Consider the following 20,651-nt stretch of genomic DNA (forward strand, 5'->3'; position numbering starts at 1 on the left):
GGAGGAAGCGCAGTAGAATGGAAGAGAAAAGCACAGAAGCAGAACAACCAGCTCTGCTTGTCATAAATTTGTTTTGAGAACCAAATAAAACAGTGAACGTGAAAAAAATAAGCAAGCTATAAGGCATAACATAAATGCAAAGACCTATTCCAGACAACTCCAATGATAAGCTCTTTTGCAGGCAGCCCCTCATTAAAATAAATATAAGATTTGACCCTTATTTTTTTCTTTTGCTTTCAGAAAGGTTCTGAAAGTAAAGAGACCTCCCTGATCTGAAAGAAAGAAAGAGGGAGGAAGGGAAGGGAGGGGTGGGGTGGGGAATGGAAGAGAAAGGAAAAAAGAAAAAAGGAAGAAAAGGAAGGAAGGAAGGACTCCAGCAATTCTGGAATATCATGGTGTACATAACTGATCCTTTTAGCAAAACTATAAGCTCTCCCAGGGCACAGTTTATCTTATACTTCTTTTATCTTCTGTCCCATTGCTCAATATCATTCTGGGCATGGAGTCAGCACTCAATAAAACTTAGGTGGATTTTTTTCCAATGGTTTTTGTTGTTGTTGTTGTTGTTTGTTTTTTTTAAATAGAAGGACAATCTGGAGAAGGTCCAGAAAAGAACCAGAGGAATGATCAAAGAGATGAATAAAAGGTCCTAGTGGAAGGGTTAAAATGAATTGAGGCTGTTGAGCTTGGAGAAAAAGCAACTGAAGAACTAAGGAGTAACTCAGAATAACAGTTGAGCTGGAAAAAATCTCATAGATCTAAGTCCAACCTTTTCATTTCACAGATGAGGAAACTAAGACCCAGGGAAAGCTTGCAACTTGAGGTAGTTTCAGGACAATTTTTTTTTAAGTTTCAATTTATACAGTGAGGATAAAACTTACCCAAGTAGCATGAACATACAGATAGCAAAAAAAAAAAACAGCAATTACAATTTACTGAACATCTCCTATATACCCCACACCTATATGCTTGACATTTTACTTAAATTATCTCACAACTCTACAAAGTTGATACTATTTTCTCCCATTTTAGAAATGAGGACACTAGGGGCGCCTGGGTGGCTCAGTCATTAAGCGTCTGCCTTCGGCTCAGGTCATGATCCCAGAGTCCTGGGATCGAGCCCTGCATCGGGCTCCCTGCTCCTCCCTCTCCCACTCCCCCTGCTTGTGTTCCCTCTCTCGCTGTGTCTCTCTCTGTCAAATAAATAAATAAAATCTTTAAAAGAAAAAAAATTTAAAAAAAGAAAGAAATGAGGACACTAAGGCCCAAAGAAGAAAAGTTCATTGAGGGATTAAACATATATTCAGAGCTACCTTCTTTCCCCTATATCAAGCTGCTTTCAAAAACTTAAGTAGAGGTCAATGACATTATGGTCTGCACACTGAACACAAATATCTTAATTTCTAAACACTCCAAATACCATTCTCCAGTTAAAGGAACCAGGGCTCCTTAAAGAAATTGCTGAATCCAGGGCTAAAGAAAAGAAAATACGACATGAACTTGAAACATCTTGTGGTGCCAGGAAACAAAGAATGTTCAAAAATGATGAAAGCATGTAGAAAGGAACTTGAAGGAGTTCCTAAGAGCCAAACCTGGGACAATTTGATCAACAAAATTAATAATATGCAAGATGAATTATAACTCATAGAGGGAAATAAATATCCATGAGCTCATACTGATATAATTAATTGAATAAATAAATGGAGAAGTAACAACTCTTCCTTACGGTAGAATTCCAAGCATAAACATAATAGTCATGATGGAAACAGAAAATCATTATACAAACACCACAGTAATGATTATTGCAGTCAAGAACCATCAATAGAATTATCATATAATGCAGTAATCTCAATAGCCAAGATGTGGAAGCAACCCAATGTCCATTTTTAAAAGATTTTATTTATTTATTTGACAGAGAGACACAGTGAGAGAGGGAACACAAGCAGGGGGAGTGGGAGAGGGAGAAGCAGGCCTCCTGCCGACCAGGGAGCCCGATGCGGGGCTCAATCCCAGGACCCTGGGACCATGACCTGAGCCGAAGACAGGCGGCTTATCAAAATGGATAAAGCAAATGTGGTATATACATGTAATGGAAAATTACACAGCCTTAAAAAAGTAAAATCCTGTCACATGCTACAATATGGATGAACCTTAAGGACATTATGCTAAGCAAGGTAAGTCACAAAGGGACAAATACTGTATGATTCCACTCATACGTAGTATCCAAAATAGTCTAATCATAGAAACAGAAAGTAGAAATGTGGTTGCCAGGGGTGGAGTGGGGTGGGGTGAATTAGTGTTTAATGGGTATAGAATTTCAGTTTAGCAAGATGAAAAAGTTCTAGAGATCTACTGTACAACAATGTGAATATACGGGGCACCTGGGTGGCTCAGTCGTTAAGCGCCTGTCTTCGGCTCAGGTCATGGTCCCAGGGTCCTGGGATTGAGCCCCGCATCGGGCTCCCTGCTCGGCAGGAGGCCTGCTTCTCCCTCTCCCACTCCCCCTGCTTGTGTTCCCTCTCTCACTGTGTCTCTCTCTGTCAAATAAATAAATAAAATCTTTTAAAAAAATAAAAATGAAACAATGCGAATATACTTTACACTACTAAACTATATAGTTAAAAAATGGTTAACATAGTAAATTTAATGCTGTGTGATTTTTCTAACTACAGCTTTTTATTTATTTATTATGATTTTATTATTTATTTATTTGTTAGAGACAGAGACAGCACAAGCAAGGGGAGGGGCAGAGAGAGAAGCAGGCTCCCCGCCGAGCAGGAAGCCTGACGTGGGGCTCAATCCCAGGGCCCTGGGATCACAACCTGAGCCGAAGGCAGACGCTTAACCAACTGAGCCACCCAGGGGCCCCCACTTTTAAATTAATTAATTATTTAATATTATATATCTTAAAAAAAGAACCACTGGTGGGTGTTAAAAGTAGTGAGCAGGAGTATGCTGAGAAACAAGATATCTGCATAGATTCTAAGTATCTTCTCACAAGGTACTTATTAATTACAAAGGGGAAAATAGTAAGTTTATAGTAGGGAAACCTGACAGACATCAACTTAATAATCAAGTAATCAAAGTTAACATCACCAGTAACAATACATATTGGCATCATATATCCCCTGTAATTACGCACTGAGAAGGGAACATCACTTTAGCCAAAACTGCATAACCTAATTATAAGAAAATATTAAACAAACTCAAATTGAAGAACCAAAAAAAGGACATTAATGGAAAAAAGACTGGTAAAATTGGACTAAGTTACATAGATTAGTTAATAGTATTATATCAGTGCTAATTTCCTAGTTTCAATAATTGCACTATGGTTACAGAAGATATTAGCATTAGAGAAAACTAGGCAAAAGGTATATGGGAACCCTACTATTTCTTCTTTTTTTTTTAAGATTTTATTTATTTATTTGAGAGAGAGAGAGCACGAGAGGGAAGAGGGTCAGAGGGAGAAGCAGACTCCCTGCCGAGCAGGGAGCCCGATGTGGGACTCGATCCCGGGACTCTAGGATCATGACCTGAGCCGAAGGCAGTCGCTTAACCAACTGAGCCACCTACTATTTCTACAATTTTTCTGTAAGTGTAATTTATTTCAAAATTTAAAAGTTTTTATTGTTTTTTTTTTTAAGATTTTTTATTTATTTGACACAGAGAGAGGGGGAGAGAGGGAGAGAGCACAAGCAGGGGCAGCAGCAGGCAGGGGAGAAGCAGGCTCTCCTCTGAGCAGGTAGCCCGACGTGGGGCTTGATCCCAGGACTCTGGGATCATGACCTGAGCCAAAGGCAGACGCTTAACCGACTGAGCCACCCAGGTACCCTGTTTCATTTTTTTTTTAAGATTTATTTATTTATTTATTTGAGAGCAGAGTGAGTGAGAACATAGTGGGGGGCAGAGCCAGAGGAAGACAAAGAAGCAGGCTCCCTGCTCAGCAGGGAGCCCAACACGGGGCTCGATCCCAGGACCCCAGGATCACGACCTGAGACAAAGGCAGACTCTTAACCTACTGAGCCACCCAGGCGCCCCTAAAAAAAGTGTTTTTAAAGTAGACTCATCAAAGTATGACAGAACTTCAAAAGGTTATTTAGGAAAGACAGAGATGAGAATACAATGTCCCTACCTTTTGGAAAATGATAACAGGATTATAGCATTGGACATTACTTTGCAGATCATCTGATACTATGACTCAACCAATGAAGAATTCTTTTATGTCATGCCCTTAACATACAGTCTTCCAACCATTGCCTGAATACTTCCAGTAACAGGAAATTTACTATGTCAAAATGCAAGCCACACATTCCATGACCCCACAATTCTAATTAACACAAAGTTCTTCTCCATTCTGAGCTAAATCTGTCAGACATGTACCTGAGGAAAACCAGAGTTTTCCAACCAGGGGTCCTCAAAGTGGGAAAATGTGTCAATGAGGCACGACAAAATGTCCAGTTTATTTACATTAGCTAAAATTACATCTTGTCAGCATGAGATAAACCACCCTAAGTTATTTACATGGATGATTTGCTTTAATGCTGTCCCAGAACCTAATACAGTACCTGGTACATATTAGGTACTCAAGAAATGTTTACTGATTCACAGAACGAGGCACAAGTCTGAGAGTCACATGATGAGTTTCCCCCTCCACCACCGATGTATGCACAAAAACAAATGACTTAGAACTCTATGATAAATTCCATTAAAAGTTTCCAATGCATAGAACATACCCCAACTCTGAAAAGAAATAGCTGCATGACTACACAAAGTAGAATGCCTCCTCTGTACAGACATATTCTTTACTCATTCAACATATATTTAGTGCCTACTCTGTGCCAGGGTGAGTGAGAAGCCCAGGAAGTACAGGCACAAACAAAACGTCCTCAGAAGGGCACGGCTTGGGGCGCCTGGGTGGCTCAGTTGGTTAAGCGTCTGCCTTCAGCTCAGGTCATGATCCCAGGGTCCTGGGATCGAGTCCCACATCTGGTTCTCTGCTCAGTGGGGAGTCTGCTTCTCCCTCTCCCTCTGTGATCTCTCTCACTTTTGCTCTCTCTCAAATAAACAAAATCTTAAAAAAAAAAAAAAAGAAGGGCAAGGCTTACACACTAGAGGGAATTACACTATTTTAAATTATTTTGGTATATTTACATAAATAATGTAACACAATTTTATATCAAAAATATTTTTAATTGCATCAAATATGAAAAAGAAGTTAGTGGCTACAGAAGGAATTCATATAAATTAGTAAGAAAAATAAATTCCCATAGATAAATGGAGAAATTATACAAGCTTATGATTTTTACAAACTAGAATATAAGATAAACATAGAAAAATGTTTAGCCCTGATAGATAAACAGAGAAATACAAAGCAAAACAAGGTGGGGGGTGGGGGCACCTGGGTGGCTCACTTGTTAAGCGTCTGCCTTCGGCTCAGATCATGGTCCCAGGGTCCTGGGATCAAGCCCCACATCAGGCTCCCTGCTCCGTGGGAAGCCTGCTTCTCCCTCTCCCACTCCCCCTGTTTGTGTTCCCTCTCTCTCTGTGTCTCTGTCAAATAGGTAAAATCTTTAAAAAAAAAAAAAGCAAAACAAGGTAACATTTTCTACCCAGTTAATTTTTTTTAAAACACCCAATTCAGAGGAGTTAATAATGAAAGACTAGTTATATATACATTGCTGGTGGCACTATAAATTAAAACAACCTCCTTATGGAGAGAGAAACTGCTCATGCTCATTGACCCAGGGTATACCCTCCTAGTAATTTATCTTTAATAAATTATTAAAAATTTTAAAAACTATATATCAAGAAAATGGTAACTATATTAAAGCTTATAATGGCAAAAAAAATTGGAAATAATTTTAATATCAAACAAAGCCTAAGAGAATAACACGTAGCCATTAAAAAATTTAATTATGCAATCTAACTAACATGAATAATGTCTGCTCTAATAAGTGAAAACACACCAGAAGAAAAAATTCTGTGGATATTTGTTAAGGTATCTAAGGAAAAAATTAGTACACACATACACACACATAAGGACTGGAAAAAAAACCAGCAGATGTTTTCACGTTTGAGGTCATGGATGATTTTTATTTCCTTTATTACTAAATTATTTGTATAATTAACAAAAATCAGGAGAAAAAACTCTCAAGGAGGGTCCAAGGTAATGAATCATGTGGTCAATGGTAAACTAAGGCCTCAAATAATTGTTCCTTTGGATTTGGCGTTCATAAAAAGAAAAAAAAAAATGGAAGAAACATTTCTTACCCCAAATAAAAGTGGCACAATGTGGCTACAAAAAGAAAACCGAAGTTAACTCTGAGACGAATATCTGGAACATTCCCAACAGCAAAAATCATCAGACTGTAGCATGGTATCCTAGGCTAAGTTCCACTGCTGGGGTATTTAGAAGCAACGCCCTAGACACCATACTGTAGGAATCAGTCCTGAGCTGGCACCACAGAGACCCAGAAGTGGTCTCATGAGGTTTTTCCATCACACAATTTGTTTGGTTAATCTATAAATATATGACATTTGCAAATAAACACTAAGGTTTTCATACCAAGCAAAGGAACAACAAACCTTACCTGGAAAGTACCAGACAGAGCCCTGCCCCACTGTCCCTGTGTAGAATACACAGGTACCAATCGGCTGCATACTGGAAACCACTGGGAAATGTTAATCCGGTTCCTCTAGAGAAAGAAAAAAAGTGTCTGTCAAGAATTATTTCCAACTCCATGTATAGAAATGTAGAAATCCTGCCAGAACAGGGTACATGAAAAGAGAACTTCCGGGGCGCCTGGTGGCTCATTCAGCTAAACGTCTGCCTTCGGCTCCGGTCATGATCCCAGGGTCCTGGGATCGAGTGCGGTGTCAGGCTCCCTGCTCAGCAGGGAGTCTGCTTCTCCCTCTCCCTCTGCCCCTCTCTCCGCTCATGCTCTCTCTCTGTCAAATAAATAAAATCTTTCTTTTTAAGATTTTATTTATTTATTTGACAGAGAGACAAAGCGAGAGAGGGAACACAAGCAGGGGGAGTGGGAGAGGGAGAAGCAGGCCTCCCACCAAGCAGGGAGCCCGATGCGGGGCTCGATCCCAGAACCCTGGGATCATGACCTGAGCCGAAGGCAGACGCTTAATGACTGAGCCACCCAGGCGCCCCATCAAATAAATTAAAAAAATCTTTTAAGAAAAAAAGAGAACTTCCAAAATAGGACCAGGACCAAACCTCCCCATGCTCATCTCTCTAAGGATAAGATGAACCCCTGTCTATTCCTGATCCATGAACCAAAACAACTCTAGTAATGGCTGACTCAAAAAGGGGGACATGGTTCCCTCTCAGAAAAGTAACAAAATAAGCAGACTTCAGGCATTTTACAATTAGATTATCATTTAAACAAGAGTTTGCAATGCCTTTTCGTAAACACAGACTTGTCTGATCTTTACAGAATCCCTTTATAGTAAGCCGTGTGGGATCATTATCATCCTCAAAAGGATGAAGATCCTAGGGCTGAAATTTTTAGGGTGGGAAAACACAGCAGGCCAATTTGATTTCCAAAACAAAAGAGGAGGATTAAATGGCTGTTAGAGTTATGACTGAAGTTCAGTTTTCCCCTCTGGTATTAAATGACCTCAGAAAGGCCTCAGCCAAAGTAAAAGACGAGGCTGGGGAAAAGAAGAGCTCCATTTTGTAAATGAGAAGCCTGCTTTATTTTACAAACCTGAAATACATTCCACTGTATAAATGGCATTCATGTACACAGTACTGGAGATCTCTATTCTAGAAACCAACTCAGGGATCCAAGGGGTTTCTTTCTACTTGACCTATAGGCTTTATAGGGCCATAATAAGGACTGGATACATAAATTGTTTAAAAACACTTTGCCAGGGCACCTGTTTAAAAAGCTTTGCCAGGGGCTCAGTAGATTAAGCGTCAGACTCTTGATTTCGGCTCAGGTCATGATCTCAGGGTGATGAGAGCAAGCCCCACTTCAGGCTCCATGCTGAGCATGGAACCTGCTTGAGATTCTTTCCCTCTCCCTCTGCCCCCCACCCCCCACCCTCACTCATGTGCACATGCATGTGCACACACTCTAAAAGATAAATAAATAAAAATTAATTAATTAAAAAAAACACATAAACTACAGTACTAGGAGCCAAAGATCTGGATTCTAGTTTAAACTCAGCTATTCTAATATGATCTTTACAAGTAATTTACCCTCTAAAATGCACAGGTTCCTCATAGCAATTATTAGTAATACTTATGAGCACTTGATATGTGCTGGGCACTTTTCTAGGTACTTTACAGATATAAACTCATTTAAAGCTCACAATCACCACCCAATGACCTAAGAATATTGCCATTATTTCATATGGATAAAGAAACTGAGGTATGGATAGGATAAGTAATTTCCCAAGGTCACATAGTTAATATAATGACAGGGTTAAGATTTGAACCCAGGCAGCCCAACTCCAGAATCCATGCTTATTTATGAGATGAAAGGGTAAAAGGAGTATCTCCAAAGTCTCTTCTAACACTCTATGATCTAGTCTTGAAACAATTAAAACACAGCATAGTACCGTGGAAAGAGCCATGTACTTGGACTCAAAAAGCACTGATTTGACTCTTTGCTCCACTGATGAGCTACAAGCCTTTGTTGCCTCTTCTATAAAATAAAGAAAAAATCCCTACTTCTCAGGATTTAAGAAAAATCAACAAATGTACCTTGCAGCATGTCCAAATAAATATTAAGTTGAATCTGAATCTCCATTTCCTCATGTGTAGGCAGGAAAGGGTAAGGGTGATGTGGAGAAAGGTACAGGAATTTTAAACCTAGAGATGCTTTCTAAAGTGCCTCACAGTTTCAAAACTGTGTAACTATTTTTATTTATTTTTTTAAAAGATTTTATTTATTTGACAGGGAAAGACACAGTGAGAGAGGGAACACAAGCAGGGGTAGTGGGAGAGGGAGAAGCAGGCTTCCCGTTGAGCAAGGAGCCTGATGCGGGGCTCGATCCCAGGACCCTAAGATCATGACCTGAGCCAAAGGCAGACACTTAAGGACTGAGCCACCCAGGCACCCCAAAACTGTGTAACTATTTTTAACAGACCACTTACAACACCTTATGTTTTAAATGAAAAGTAAAGCTTCAAAATATTTTATTTCAGCTGAGATTTGATCTGTTGGGATAATATTCAAATAAGAGACAGTTACTGGCTTTTTGTTTATTAACACTGAATCATTTGCCAGAATCATTCAATGTTAGATGTTCCTTTCCTAAAAATGTAAATACGGGATAAACTTCTGCAGATTCAAGCCCAAAGCAGGGGAAGAAAAGTAATGGGAAATTACAAGTAGGAACAATACAAACTTTTGAAAGATTTTCTGAAGAATTTCATCATATTTTTTCCCCACATCAACAAAATTTTTCTCTATAATTTTGGTTCTACTTGGTTTTATGCCAATACTTTAAATCAGTTCTTATTAGAAGAAAGAAGCAATCAGCTCTGTTCTTTCCTTCTCCGGTCCTACAACAACAATTTCTTGTCCAAACCCTTAATTGAAACTGAGGTGCAGCAGAAAGGGTATTTGAATCCCAAGACAGTTATTAAATAGCTGTGTGACCCTGAACTAGTTACTCAACATTCTAGACCTCCATTTTCCCTTATGTAAAGTGGGAATAATAAAAGCTACCTCACAGGAGTGTTCCAAGGATCATTTGTAAAAGCACCTCAAGAACACTGAAACACAGGACACCTGGGTGACTCAGATGGTTAAGCGTCTGCCTTCGGCTCAGGTCATGTTGAGTCCCACATCGGGCTCCCTGCTCAGCAGGGAACCTGCTTCTCCCTCTCCAGCTCCCCCTGCTTGTGCGCTCTCTCTCTCTCTCTCTCTCTCTGTCAAATAACTAAAATCTAAAACACACAAAAAAGCATCATTTTAACAATTGTTACTGAATTATGTACATAAGCTTCTCCTTTCACAGCAAACTGTCAGAGCAGCAAGAACCACTTTCTTAAAATATTGTTTTGAACCTGGTATTCCCTTTCTCAAAAGTTTGCAGTGCCTCCAAGTGCCCTTTTAGTCAAACCTGATCTTTACCAACGGGACCCTTCTAGACTCAACTTTATACTTACATACCCTGCCTTGTATTCTCCATTCAGCAGTTCCAAAACCTGACTCAGATTCCCTGGTTTGGGAATTACTGCTCCTCTCCACACAAGCTAATCCCCTTCTGGTCAGTTCCTCTGGGACTCTTTTCCTCCCTCTTACCCAACCCATGAGCTCATTAGCTTCAAGAAGTCTCCCCAAACTCCAGGTACTGGTTCTACTGACTCTATTCGGCCCATTTTCCTCCGCACCTCTCCCAGATTTATATTTATAAATGAATATAAATCTGTGGACGTACTTCTCTCCCTCTTAAAGATACTGACATTTCAGGCCTGTAACAATTAGCATACCTCAACTCCCAAGTTTAGGAGAACATTTATAGCCATTTCCAATGGTTAAAATTATTGCTTTAACTTAGGATAATATATACACCATAACTAATGGGAACTTGTTTTATTGTCTTTTTGCCTCACCAACACTTCAAAACCAAAATTTTAAAGACAGGTTTCACATTTTTATTTCCTGTGCATATTGTAAATTGCTGGTGATTTTACATTTGTATTTCAAAATACTCTGACAGACCAATTTTTCAACTATACCTTAATCAGTCCACTGACCAGCCTGTTGCCGCATGTGGTTTGTTTTTTTTTTTAAAGATTTTATTTATTTATTTGAGAGAGAGAGAATGAGAGATAGAGAGCACGAGACGGAAGAGGGTCAGAGGGAGAAGCAGACTCCCTGTCGAGCAGGGATCACGATGCGGGACTCGATCCCAGGACTCCAGGATCATGACCTGAGCTGAAGGCAGTCGCTTAACCAACTGAGCGAGCCAGGCGCCCTGCCGCATGTGGTTTTTAAGATACATAGTATTTTCCTCAGCTTACTCATGAGCTGGAAAAGGCTTTACAGGGAGTCCATTCTCCTATTCCCCATAGTGTTCTTTTATAAAGTGCACACAAACACTGAGTTAGTAAATACTGAACCATTGCTCCTAGGGTAAATACAGGCTTAGGTGTCTGCAAGCCTCCGGTCACATTTTCATCAACCAATCAATACATAACCTTGTGTGTTTCTGTTTAAAGACATCTTGTTTTATTACATATGTGTATATATATGCATATATAGTTGATTCATTAACATTGAACTCATGGCCAATAGCACCATAACTCACTCCTGAACAAAACTTACCTAACACATAAATTTTCTCTGTAAGGAATATCACAGCCTTCTTGCACTTAGCAACACTTGATAGCACTAAATGGCACTAACATTTGGGGACCATATTAAACAGGGAAATCACCAACAAAGCACAAAAATGCAAAAAAAAAAAAAAAAAAAAAAAACCATGGCATTAAATAGACCGTGAAAAGGATCGATCCTGGGATCGAGTGCGGTGTCGGGCTCCCTGCTCAGCTGGGAGACTGCTTCTCCCTCTCCCTCTGCCCCTCTCTCCGCTCATGCTCTCTCTCTGTCAAATAAATAAAATCTTTTTTTTTAAGATTTTATTTATGTATTTGACAGACAGAGACAAAGCGAGGGAACACAAGCAGGTTGTGTTGTTGCATGTTGCAGCTCAAATTTTTCACTCCTCTGCACATATCCATAAATGACCGCAAAAGTGCCATGAGTACTGATTTTGGGATTACAAATAAATTTTAGCAAGTATAATGAATTCAATAATACAGAATTTGTGAATAATGAAGATCAACCACAGTCACCAAAACTACTCTGCAAATGTCCACTGGCTCCTGTACTCTGAATACCATGGATACTAATTCAATTCCATAATCCGAAAGATAAACACTACCTTAGCAAACTGTCCTGCAAGTTACAAAGTGGCATACTATGAAAGGATACTTACACGGACAGGAGGAGCAGAGAATGTTCATAATTACTGAATACTCTGCCTCCTCCCACTTTGTTGGGGTGTCCAATCTAAGCTTTAAAAGACTGATTAAATCTGGGAAAGATTTGAGCAAATCAGTAAATACATTAAGATTGAGCAAATAGGCATATATATTATTACAAATATTAAGGGTTCCTATTAGAGAAAGGAGTTAACAAATATGAAAAGACAGAAGGGTAAAATAAACCCTGTTACTAGGATGGATTTAGAATAATTGGTATGGGTTTTTAATACATATAAATATAGAAACAGATGTGTATTTATGTATATGTATAAACTTACATATACTTCTTATCCCTGTCTTGATAGGTCCTGGAGGCAATGACTACATCTAGCATCCAGGTTTGGTTTCAAAATAGCAATATTCACTAAAAAGAATTAGTGTTCTCTGGAGAAAAGTTGACTTCTGAATGGAGTTGATGCTCCTTAAAGTTTTATTTGCAAAGCACTAGCATTATTTGATCTGTTAGTGGCTCTTTGGAAGACTTCATTTGCAAGGCTGTCCTGGAACTCATCCAATATGAAAAAACATGCCCCCAGGAACATTGGTTGAAAACAAATAAAGGCAATTGTTCAACTTCATGGCTGCCTGAGGTAGTGGATAATACCTGGGGAAAACAATAGGCTAATAAAAAAGCTTAAAAGGAAAAGCAAGAGAATGAGCTCATAAGGGCTTTGAAAAGGTCTGACATATTCCTGTGAATCTGAAGGCCATGCTTATGCACAGAGCTGTGTACAGGAACAGGAAAGACCTGAGACCTCTGGTTGACCTTGAGGCTCTTAGGAAGTGAAGTTTAAGACAGAGATGTTAAACGACCTGCAGAACGTTGATCGTGTGCCCCAACATGTGCACAGAGTCCCTCAACAAAAACCAGGAGACAATGGGGCACCTGGGTGGCTCAGTTGTTAAGCATCTGCCTTCGGCTCAGGTCATGATCCCAGGGTCCTGGGATCGAGCCCCACATCAAGCCCCACAGCGGGCTCCCTGCTCAGCAGGAAGCCTTCTTCTCCATCTCCCACTCCCCCTGCTTGTGTTCCTGCTCTCACTAACTCTCTCTCTCTGTCAAATAAATATAGAAAATCTTAAAAAAAAAAAAACAGGAGACTTACTGGTTCCAAGTATTTAAGGAAGTCTCCAATCATTATTTGACCACTAAGCTAACTGAGCAGAGACCACACAACAAAGAATACAGACTTTACAGAATTCAGAAAGGTCACTAAACAAAAATAGTAACTCTGAGAAAGGGCAGATCTGATTTCCAAAATTGCCACATTATATTATTTAAAATGCCCAGGTTTTTTTGTTTTGTTTTGTTTTTTAAAGATTTTATTTATCCAGGGCACCTGGGTGGCTGAGACATTAAGCATCTGCCTTCAGCTCAGGTCATGATCCCAGGGTCCTGGGATTGAGCCCCACATCAGGCTCCCTGCTCAGCGGGAAGCCTGCTTCTCCCTATCCCTCTCCCTCTGCCCCTGCTTCTGTTCCCTTTCTCACTGTGTCTCAAGGGAACACAAGCAGGGGGAGTGGGAGAGGGAGAAGCAGGCCTCCCGCAGAGCAGGAGCCCAATGCGGGGCTCGATACCAGGACTCTGAGCCAAAGGCAGACGTTTAACAACTGACCCACCCAGGCGCCCCATAAAATGTCCAGTTTTTAACCAAAAAAAAGTATGAAGCATATAAAGAAACAAAAAAGCATGGTCCATACACAAAGGGGAAAAAATTGATAGAAACTGTCCCTGAAGAAAGAAAATAAAGAAACTGTCCCTGAGGAAGCTCAGATGTTAGACAAACTAGACAAAGACTCTGAACCTGCTATTTTAAATGTTTAAAATCTAAAGGAAACCATGTCTAAGGAACTATAGCAGAGTATAAGAATGCTATCTCACCAAATAGAGAATATCAACAGAGAGATTATTTTTTTAAAACACAGAAATCCTTGGGGCGCCTGGGTGGCTCAGTCAGTTAAGCAACTAACTGCCTTTGTCTCAGGTCATGGTACCAGGATCCAGCCCCATGTCAGGCTCTCTGCTCAGCAGGGAGCCTGCTTCTCCCTCTCCCTCTGCCTGCCAGTCCCCCTGCTTGTGCATTCTCTCTCTCTCTCTTTCTCACTCTGACAAATAAATAAAATAAATAAATAATAGAAATTCTTCTGTTGAAAAGACTAAATAAACATTTCACTAGAGGGGTTAAACAGTAGATTTGAAGAAGAGAAAATCAGTGACCATGAGAACAGGCCAACTGAGATTATCCATACTAAGGAACAGAAAGAAAAAAGAATGAAAAAAAAAATTCACAGAGCCTCAGAGAACTATGGTATACCATCAAATGTACCAACATATAATGGGAGTCTCAGAAAAACAAGAGAGAAATATAGGGACAGAAAAATATTTGAGGAAATACTGGCAGAAAACATCCCAAATTTGATGAAAAACATCAATCTAGAAATCCAAGAAGCTCAACTAACTCAAGTAGCATAAATTCAGATAGATCTATAAATGGACATATCATAATCAAGCTGCTGAAAGACAAAGACATAGAATCTTAAAAGCAGGAAAAGCTATTCAACATGTATAAGAGATCGTTGATAATATTAACAGCTGATTTCTTCTCAGAAACCATGGAAGACAGAAGGCAGTGAGATGAAAAATTAAGACTTTCTAAATAAACAAAAACTAAGAAAATCTGTCAACAGCAGACTTGCTCTACAGCAAATATTAAAGGGAAAACATCAGGCTGAAATGAGACCTCTGACACTATAGTAACTCAAATCCACATGACGAAATAAAGTACACTGATAAAGGTAACTACTTAGATAAATAAAAAATAAAGCATGAATCTATTTTTTGTTTATAATTATTTTTTATTTCCATTGTTATTTTTAATTTAAAAGGCAACTGCATAAAGAATAACTGTAAATCTATGCTGATGGGCACACAATGTATAAATATATAATTTGATAACACTCTCTAAAAAAAAAAAAGATGGTCACTATGGAAGGAAGGAAGGAAGGAAAAGAAGGAAGAAAGGAAGGAAAAATAACCAGCATTAGCAAAGATGTGGAGAAACTGGACTGGAGCCCTTACGCTTTCTTGGTGGGAATGTAAACACTGCAGCCACTGTGGAAAATAAAATGGCAAATGCTCAAAGAATTAAACATAGAATTACCGTATGATCCAATAATTCTACTTCTGAGTACATACCCAAAAGAAGTGAGAAAAGGGACTTGAACAGATATACATACACCCATGTTCACGGCAGCACTATTTCATAATAGCCAAAAGATGGAAGCAACCCAAGTGTCTGTCCTCAGATGACTGAGTCAACAAAATGTGGTATATACATACAATGGAATATTATTCAGCCTTAAAAAGGAAGGAAATTCTGATACATGCTACCACATAGAAGAACCCTGAAGACATTATGCTTAGTAAAATACACCAGTCACAAAAGGATAAATACCATATGATTCCATTAATATGAAGTACCTAGAGTAGTCAAAATCATAAAGACAGAAAGTATGGTGGTTGCCTGGGGCTACGTAGAAGGGGGCATGGTGACTTATTTAATAGGTAGAATTTCAGTTTTGCAATATAAAAAAGAGTTCTATGATTGTGATGGTTGTGATAGCAGCACAACAATGTGAATGTATTTAATGCTACTAAACTGTATAGTTAAAAATTATTAAAATGGTACATTTTAATGTGCCAGGTCATGTTCTCAGGGTTGTGAGATCAAGCCCCACATCCAGATCTGTGCTCAGCACAAAGTCTATTTGAATTTCTCTCTCCCTCTGCTCCTCCCACCCCCGACACACACACTCTCTCTCTCTCTCAAATAAATAAATCTTTTTGTAAAAAGTACAGAGTGGCTCTCTGCAATTTCTACTACTGTCAAAGTAAAGCAAAAACGATCACCAATGCCCAGGTCAGCTCATAAAACCATAAACAAGTCACACTGCACTGCTCTAATGTCCAGTTCCTCTGCTAGAGCTACTCAGCAATAGCAGTGTTTTAGCTTCCTCCTGCTTCCTAAACCCATTGTTGGAGAAGGGAAAAGAGAGGAAAAACTTAAGGGGAAACTAATGAGAATGTTTTAGGAATACTACATCTCTGGAGTTCAAATTTCTTATCTTAAAATGGAGAAAACAACAGTGCCTACCTTTTCAAAGGGCTGTTGTCAGGATTAAGTAAATTCACATGTATAAAGTATTTAATAAGAGTGCTTACCACAAGGTAAATGCCCTAAAAACGTTAAACTTTTTTTTTAGGGGAGGAGAGAGAGATTATGTGCACGCACAGAGGTTGAGGGGGGTGGAGGGAGAGGGAGAATCTCAGGCAGACTGCCTGCTGAGCACAGAGCCCTATGTGGGGCTCAATCTCAGGACCTGAGATCATGACCTGAGCTGAAATCAAGAGTCCGGCATTTAACCTACTGAGCCACCCAGGGCACCCCGATAAATGCCCTAAAAATGTTAGCTATCTATATTCTTGCCCAGGAAATATCAACGTCTTATTTCAACTACAACCTTTATCTCAGCTTCCTTACTCTCTCCTGAACACCAACTCTCTAGCTACTTAAAAAAAAACAGTAACAACAAAACACCACCATCCTCTCAGCTGAATATGAGTCCTCAGTGAAGGACACTGCTATATTAACTCAGTCATCCAAGGCAGACCAGGGACTCACTGTTAAGACATCCCTCTCCCTCACCCTCAATATCTAACCTTTCACCAAGCCCTGTAGATGGTTTCCTCAATACCTGTTGAAATCATCCCTTCCTCTTTAACCACACTTTCCCCTCTTAGTACAGGCCTTCCTCACTTCTTCCAGGATTGCTTGAGTAGCTTCTGACTGGCCTTCAGGACTTGAATCTCAGCCGTCTGACTGATCCATCCACAACTGCTACAGGGATCTATTAAAGCAAAAATCTAATAGTGAGTATGAGAGTTTACGATGATAAGTTTTTTATACTTTCAAAATAAAATTTTTTAATTTCAACTTAAAAATGAGAGAAGAGAGGCACCTGGCTGGCTCAGTTGGTACAGCATTCAACTCCTGATCTCAGGGTCATGAGTTCAAGACCCACATTGGGTGTAGAGCTTTTAAAAAAATAAAATTAAAAAGACTACAGCTTTAAAAAATAAATACATAAAATTTTAAAAAATAAAAATAAAAAATGAGGAAAGAAACTAGTGTTCCCCTGACCAGTGGTGGTTGCAGGGGGAGAACAATAGGAGAAAAGGACTGAAAAAGAGCACAAAGAAATGTGGGGGAGTGAGAAACATGTTCATCATTTTTATTGTGGTGATAGCTTTTCAAGTGTATATCTATGTTAACAGTTATGTATAATTAAATAAGTACAACTTATTGTATGTCAATTATTCTTTAACTTTAAAAATTTAAATAAAAAAGTAAATGTATCAAAAACCCTTTAAAAATAAACTTTTTTGCCCGAAAAACAGAAGCTTTGACATAAATGCCATCTACAGCATGACAGATGATGCCCAGCAATATATATACATGACTATCACAGACTACCTATCTCCAGCACAAGTCACAAAAAGTCAGGGAGTGCATAACCTTGTCCTAGAACCCAGTCTCCAGGGCCAGGCGCAAACAGGGGACCACAGGAAACCAGCCTGGACACTGGGCTGCTATCAGTTCACATTAAGTTGCACACCATTCAAACCTCCTCAGTGTGCATTTGCAACTTACCCATGATGCATCTCCTTAGCCCATTCGAAAGACTCAGGGTCTCACCCTATAGAAGTACCTTAGTGGTTTATATTATAGGCATAATAACAACTTGAGAATGAAGATCGGGTTGTTTTCAACTTGAAAATTATTTGAAAAATAAATAAATAAAATTTGGAAAAAACCCTATTAAAAATAAATCTTCCCTTGCTTAAAATATTTCAAAGGCTCCCCTCTGCCTCAGGAGAAGCCTCTAATCCTAACCATGAAACACAAGGGGCCCTGACTCCTCTCCCGCCGTTTCCCCATAAGTGTCCCTGAGTCAAGCCAAAGATTCATATACAGTTCTTGGTCATCTGGCATTAGTAGCATAAGCTAATGCTTCTCTTCTATGCTCTCTCTCCCATTCTCTAGTGCTCTCATTTAGTTCAGGCATCTCTCCCTGATGGATGCTTATCCTCAAGCTGGGTTAGGTATGTCTCTACTCTGCTCCTGTAGCACCTGGTACAGACTTCTATCACAGCCTTTCAAGTATTGTATTAGTAGTTCTCTTTTCTGTCTCTCCTATTAGATTATAAACTTGAGAAAAAGGTGTATGTTTTTCATCCTCAGTCCCTTGGATAGTTCCTAGAATGTAGTAAACTCTCAAAACGGTTGCTAAACTAAAAGGAAGGGAAGAAAAGCACTTAAATGTCACCTGTATCAATCGATTTTCTGATCAATCCTATCAAACTTACTCTTAAGAAAATCTGAGGCTCAGAGAAATTAGATGACTTGCTCAAGGCCACATTCATAGTAAGTAATGGAGCCAAGCTTTCAACCAAGGCTCTTCAGGCTCCTAGACAGGTACATTGCCTGTATTTGTGAATTCCTCAGCACCTAATGCAAATGCCTCTTCAGAACAGGTATTCAATAAATACCTGCTGCTTTCATGTTTACTGCCACTTTCAACTAGTCCTAAGGGAGACTGTATCTTATAAGAGGCCTTTAAACAATCACAGTATAAAGTGAAAGTGATTTTAAAACCTAAAAAAGTAAAAGTGACTTTCCTTATCTAAACTTCGTTTTTATCTAAAAAGATGAACAGAAACGAAAAAATAGAAAAAAATCTGACTAACAGAGGGCAGTTGGGTGGTTTCAATGGATGCTACCACCTAAGAATAAACCTGCAACAGTCCACACACTCAGGGGGCAAGAATATTTAATATATCTGGGACAGCCACTAACTTCCAAGACAAATCAAGGTGTTCATTTTGGATATACAGCCCAATAAACTTTTTACCTTTTTCCTGACATACCCACCTTAAAAACTAAATAAGGACATCCTAGTTGCCATTTCCAACAGCAGTTCTCAAATCTGAATCAACTTCTGCCCTGGCATCAACAATTACTTCACCAAATGAATCTTTCTGTAAGTTAAATGAGCTATTATTCTTCAAACACTTACTGAGCAGCAATAGAGTGTACTGCCTTTGCTAGGCTGACAAGAAATACAAGAGGTAAAACAGCAGTCCTTGTAAACCATATATAAAAAGATCAGAAATGTTAAGTGTAAATAACAACTCACAAGATAGCCAGAGGCAGGAATGGAAAGTGTCTGCTCTGAAAAACAATATCCTTGACCCAATTTTTGAAAGACTCACTAAAATTATAAACCCTTCCATTCCTCAATGATCAGTAACTAAGTTCTGTATCTCCCTAACCTTTTTCTGCTGTCAGTTTCTCCTTGAATTCCCAGATGTCAGAGTATGGAGAAGGAAAAGGACTGAATGACAAGCGCAGCAGTTTCCTTTAAGCAGTCTAGTAATCCTTCCTTCCTTATTCATTAATTCCTTCAATAAATATTTCTTGAACACCTATGATGTGCCATACACTGTACTAGACAAAGTCAAAACGACAGATTTGAGCCCCGTTTTCGTGCAGCTTTCAACCTAACAACCTGTAATAGTATTCCACTTAACTGTACAGTTACGAATCGTCTTACTGATCTCGGAAACAAACCCAGAGAACCTCAGAAACCAAAAGGACTGCAGATTAACCTCGTTTTTCCTATCCGGAAAAGGCCCGAAAGTGACTCGTCCAAGGTCACACTGGGCATCAGTGACAGAACAGAAACTAGAACCCAGGTCTCCCGACACTCCAATCAGTGCCCCACGTGCTGCCTCTCCCTGCGGGAAAGAGGTCGCATGAGGTGACTAAGAAAAAGCGAACTTCGCCAAATTTAGGTCCCATGTCACTCTCTCCCTCCTCCAAAGAGGGGGAAGCCACAGCCAAACAGCGGGTAGGGGGAAGTGCGACGCTGCCTCAGTTTCCCCGCAAGAGAGGCGATCGCGTAGCCTCGCTGCCGCACAAGCTCCCCTCCTGCACTTTCCTCCAGTTTCTCCCGCCCTGCCCTCTCCCACTCCAGCCCAGCGGGCGACCGCAGCAAATTACTCCTTCACTCACAAGGACTCGCACCAGCAACGCCATGTTCCTCTACAACCATTTCCGGGTAAAGGGTGGCCTTCCGGCGTTCCCGCGGCCCCCACCCCTTTCCTATGTTGTCCTTTCGCCGGCGGGTGCCCGGCAACGGCGGCGCAGGCGTACAGAGGCCGCCGCGCTCACGAGCGCGCGCTTTTTTCCGCGGAGCGCGAGGCAGTCTGGCTCGGGCGCGCGCCTCCCGTTCTCTCCAGTCTTCCCCCCGCCACGACACGTCACAGACGCTCAAGTCCTCTCCGCAGCACCTGTCCTCCTTGACCAATGGCCTCGGGCTTTTCAAAGCTCTCTTCTTATCCACCCCGCTTCACCCAGCCTCACGCCTCAGCGCCCCATTGTCAGAATGCTTCCAGACTCTACCCTCCACGGGAATCCCTCCCCCTTGTCACTGGGGGGTTGAAAAAAAAAGGACTTTGGGGGATCCCAACATTTAAGGGTTCCCTAAAAAAAGGGCCTGAGAAAGA

The 20,651-nt window shown here is 40.1% G+C and overlaps 1 protein-coding gene across 5 annotated transcripts in view; it reads right to left on the reverse strand.

Annotated features, from left to right (window-relative positions):
* Nucleotides 1-20,337, reverse strand: part of LOC113937905 (ubiquinol-cytochrome-c reductase complex assembly factor 1) — a 95,521-nt gene extending 75,184 nt beyond the window's left edge. Inside the window, exons 1-3 of one of the 5 annotated variants that reach the window (XM_027622841.2) lie at nucleotides 20,158-20,322; nucleotides 16,840-16,930; nucleotides 6,591-6,695 (exon numbers count right to left, since the gene is read on the reverse strand). Coding sequence is in view for 3 of the 5 variants with exons in the window: in XM_027622839.2 (XP_027478640.1) it covers nucleotides 6,591-6,695; nucleotides 20,158-20,181 (129 nt within the window). In the remaining 2 variants the exon portion in view is untranslated. Of the gene's footprint in view, nucleotides 1-6,590; nucleotides 6,696-16,777; nucleotides 16,931-20,157 lie in introns of those variants that run through there. The other 4 variants (XM_027622839.2, XM_027622838.2, XM_027622837.2 and 1 more) reach the window with 4 other exon arrangements.
* Between the last annotated feature and the right edge of the window lie 314 nt (nucleotides 20,338-20,651).

This window comes from Zalophus californianus, chromosome 8 (genome assembly GCF_009762305.2).
Source record: "Zalophus californianus isolate mZalCal1 chromosome 8, mZalCal1.pri.v2, whole genome shotgun sequence".
Lineage (NCBI taxonomy): Eukaryota > Metazoa > Chordata > Mammalia > Carnivora > Otariidae > Zalophus > Zalophus californianus.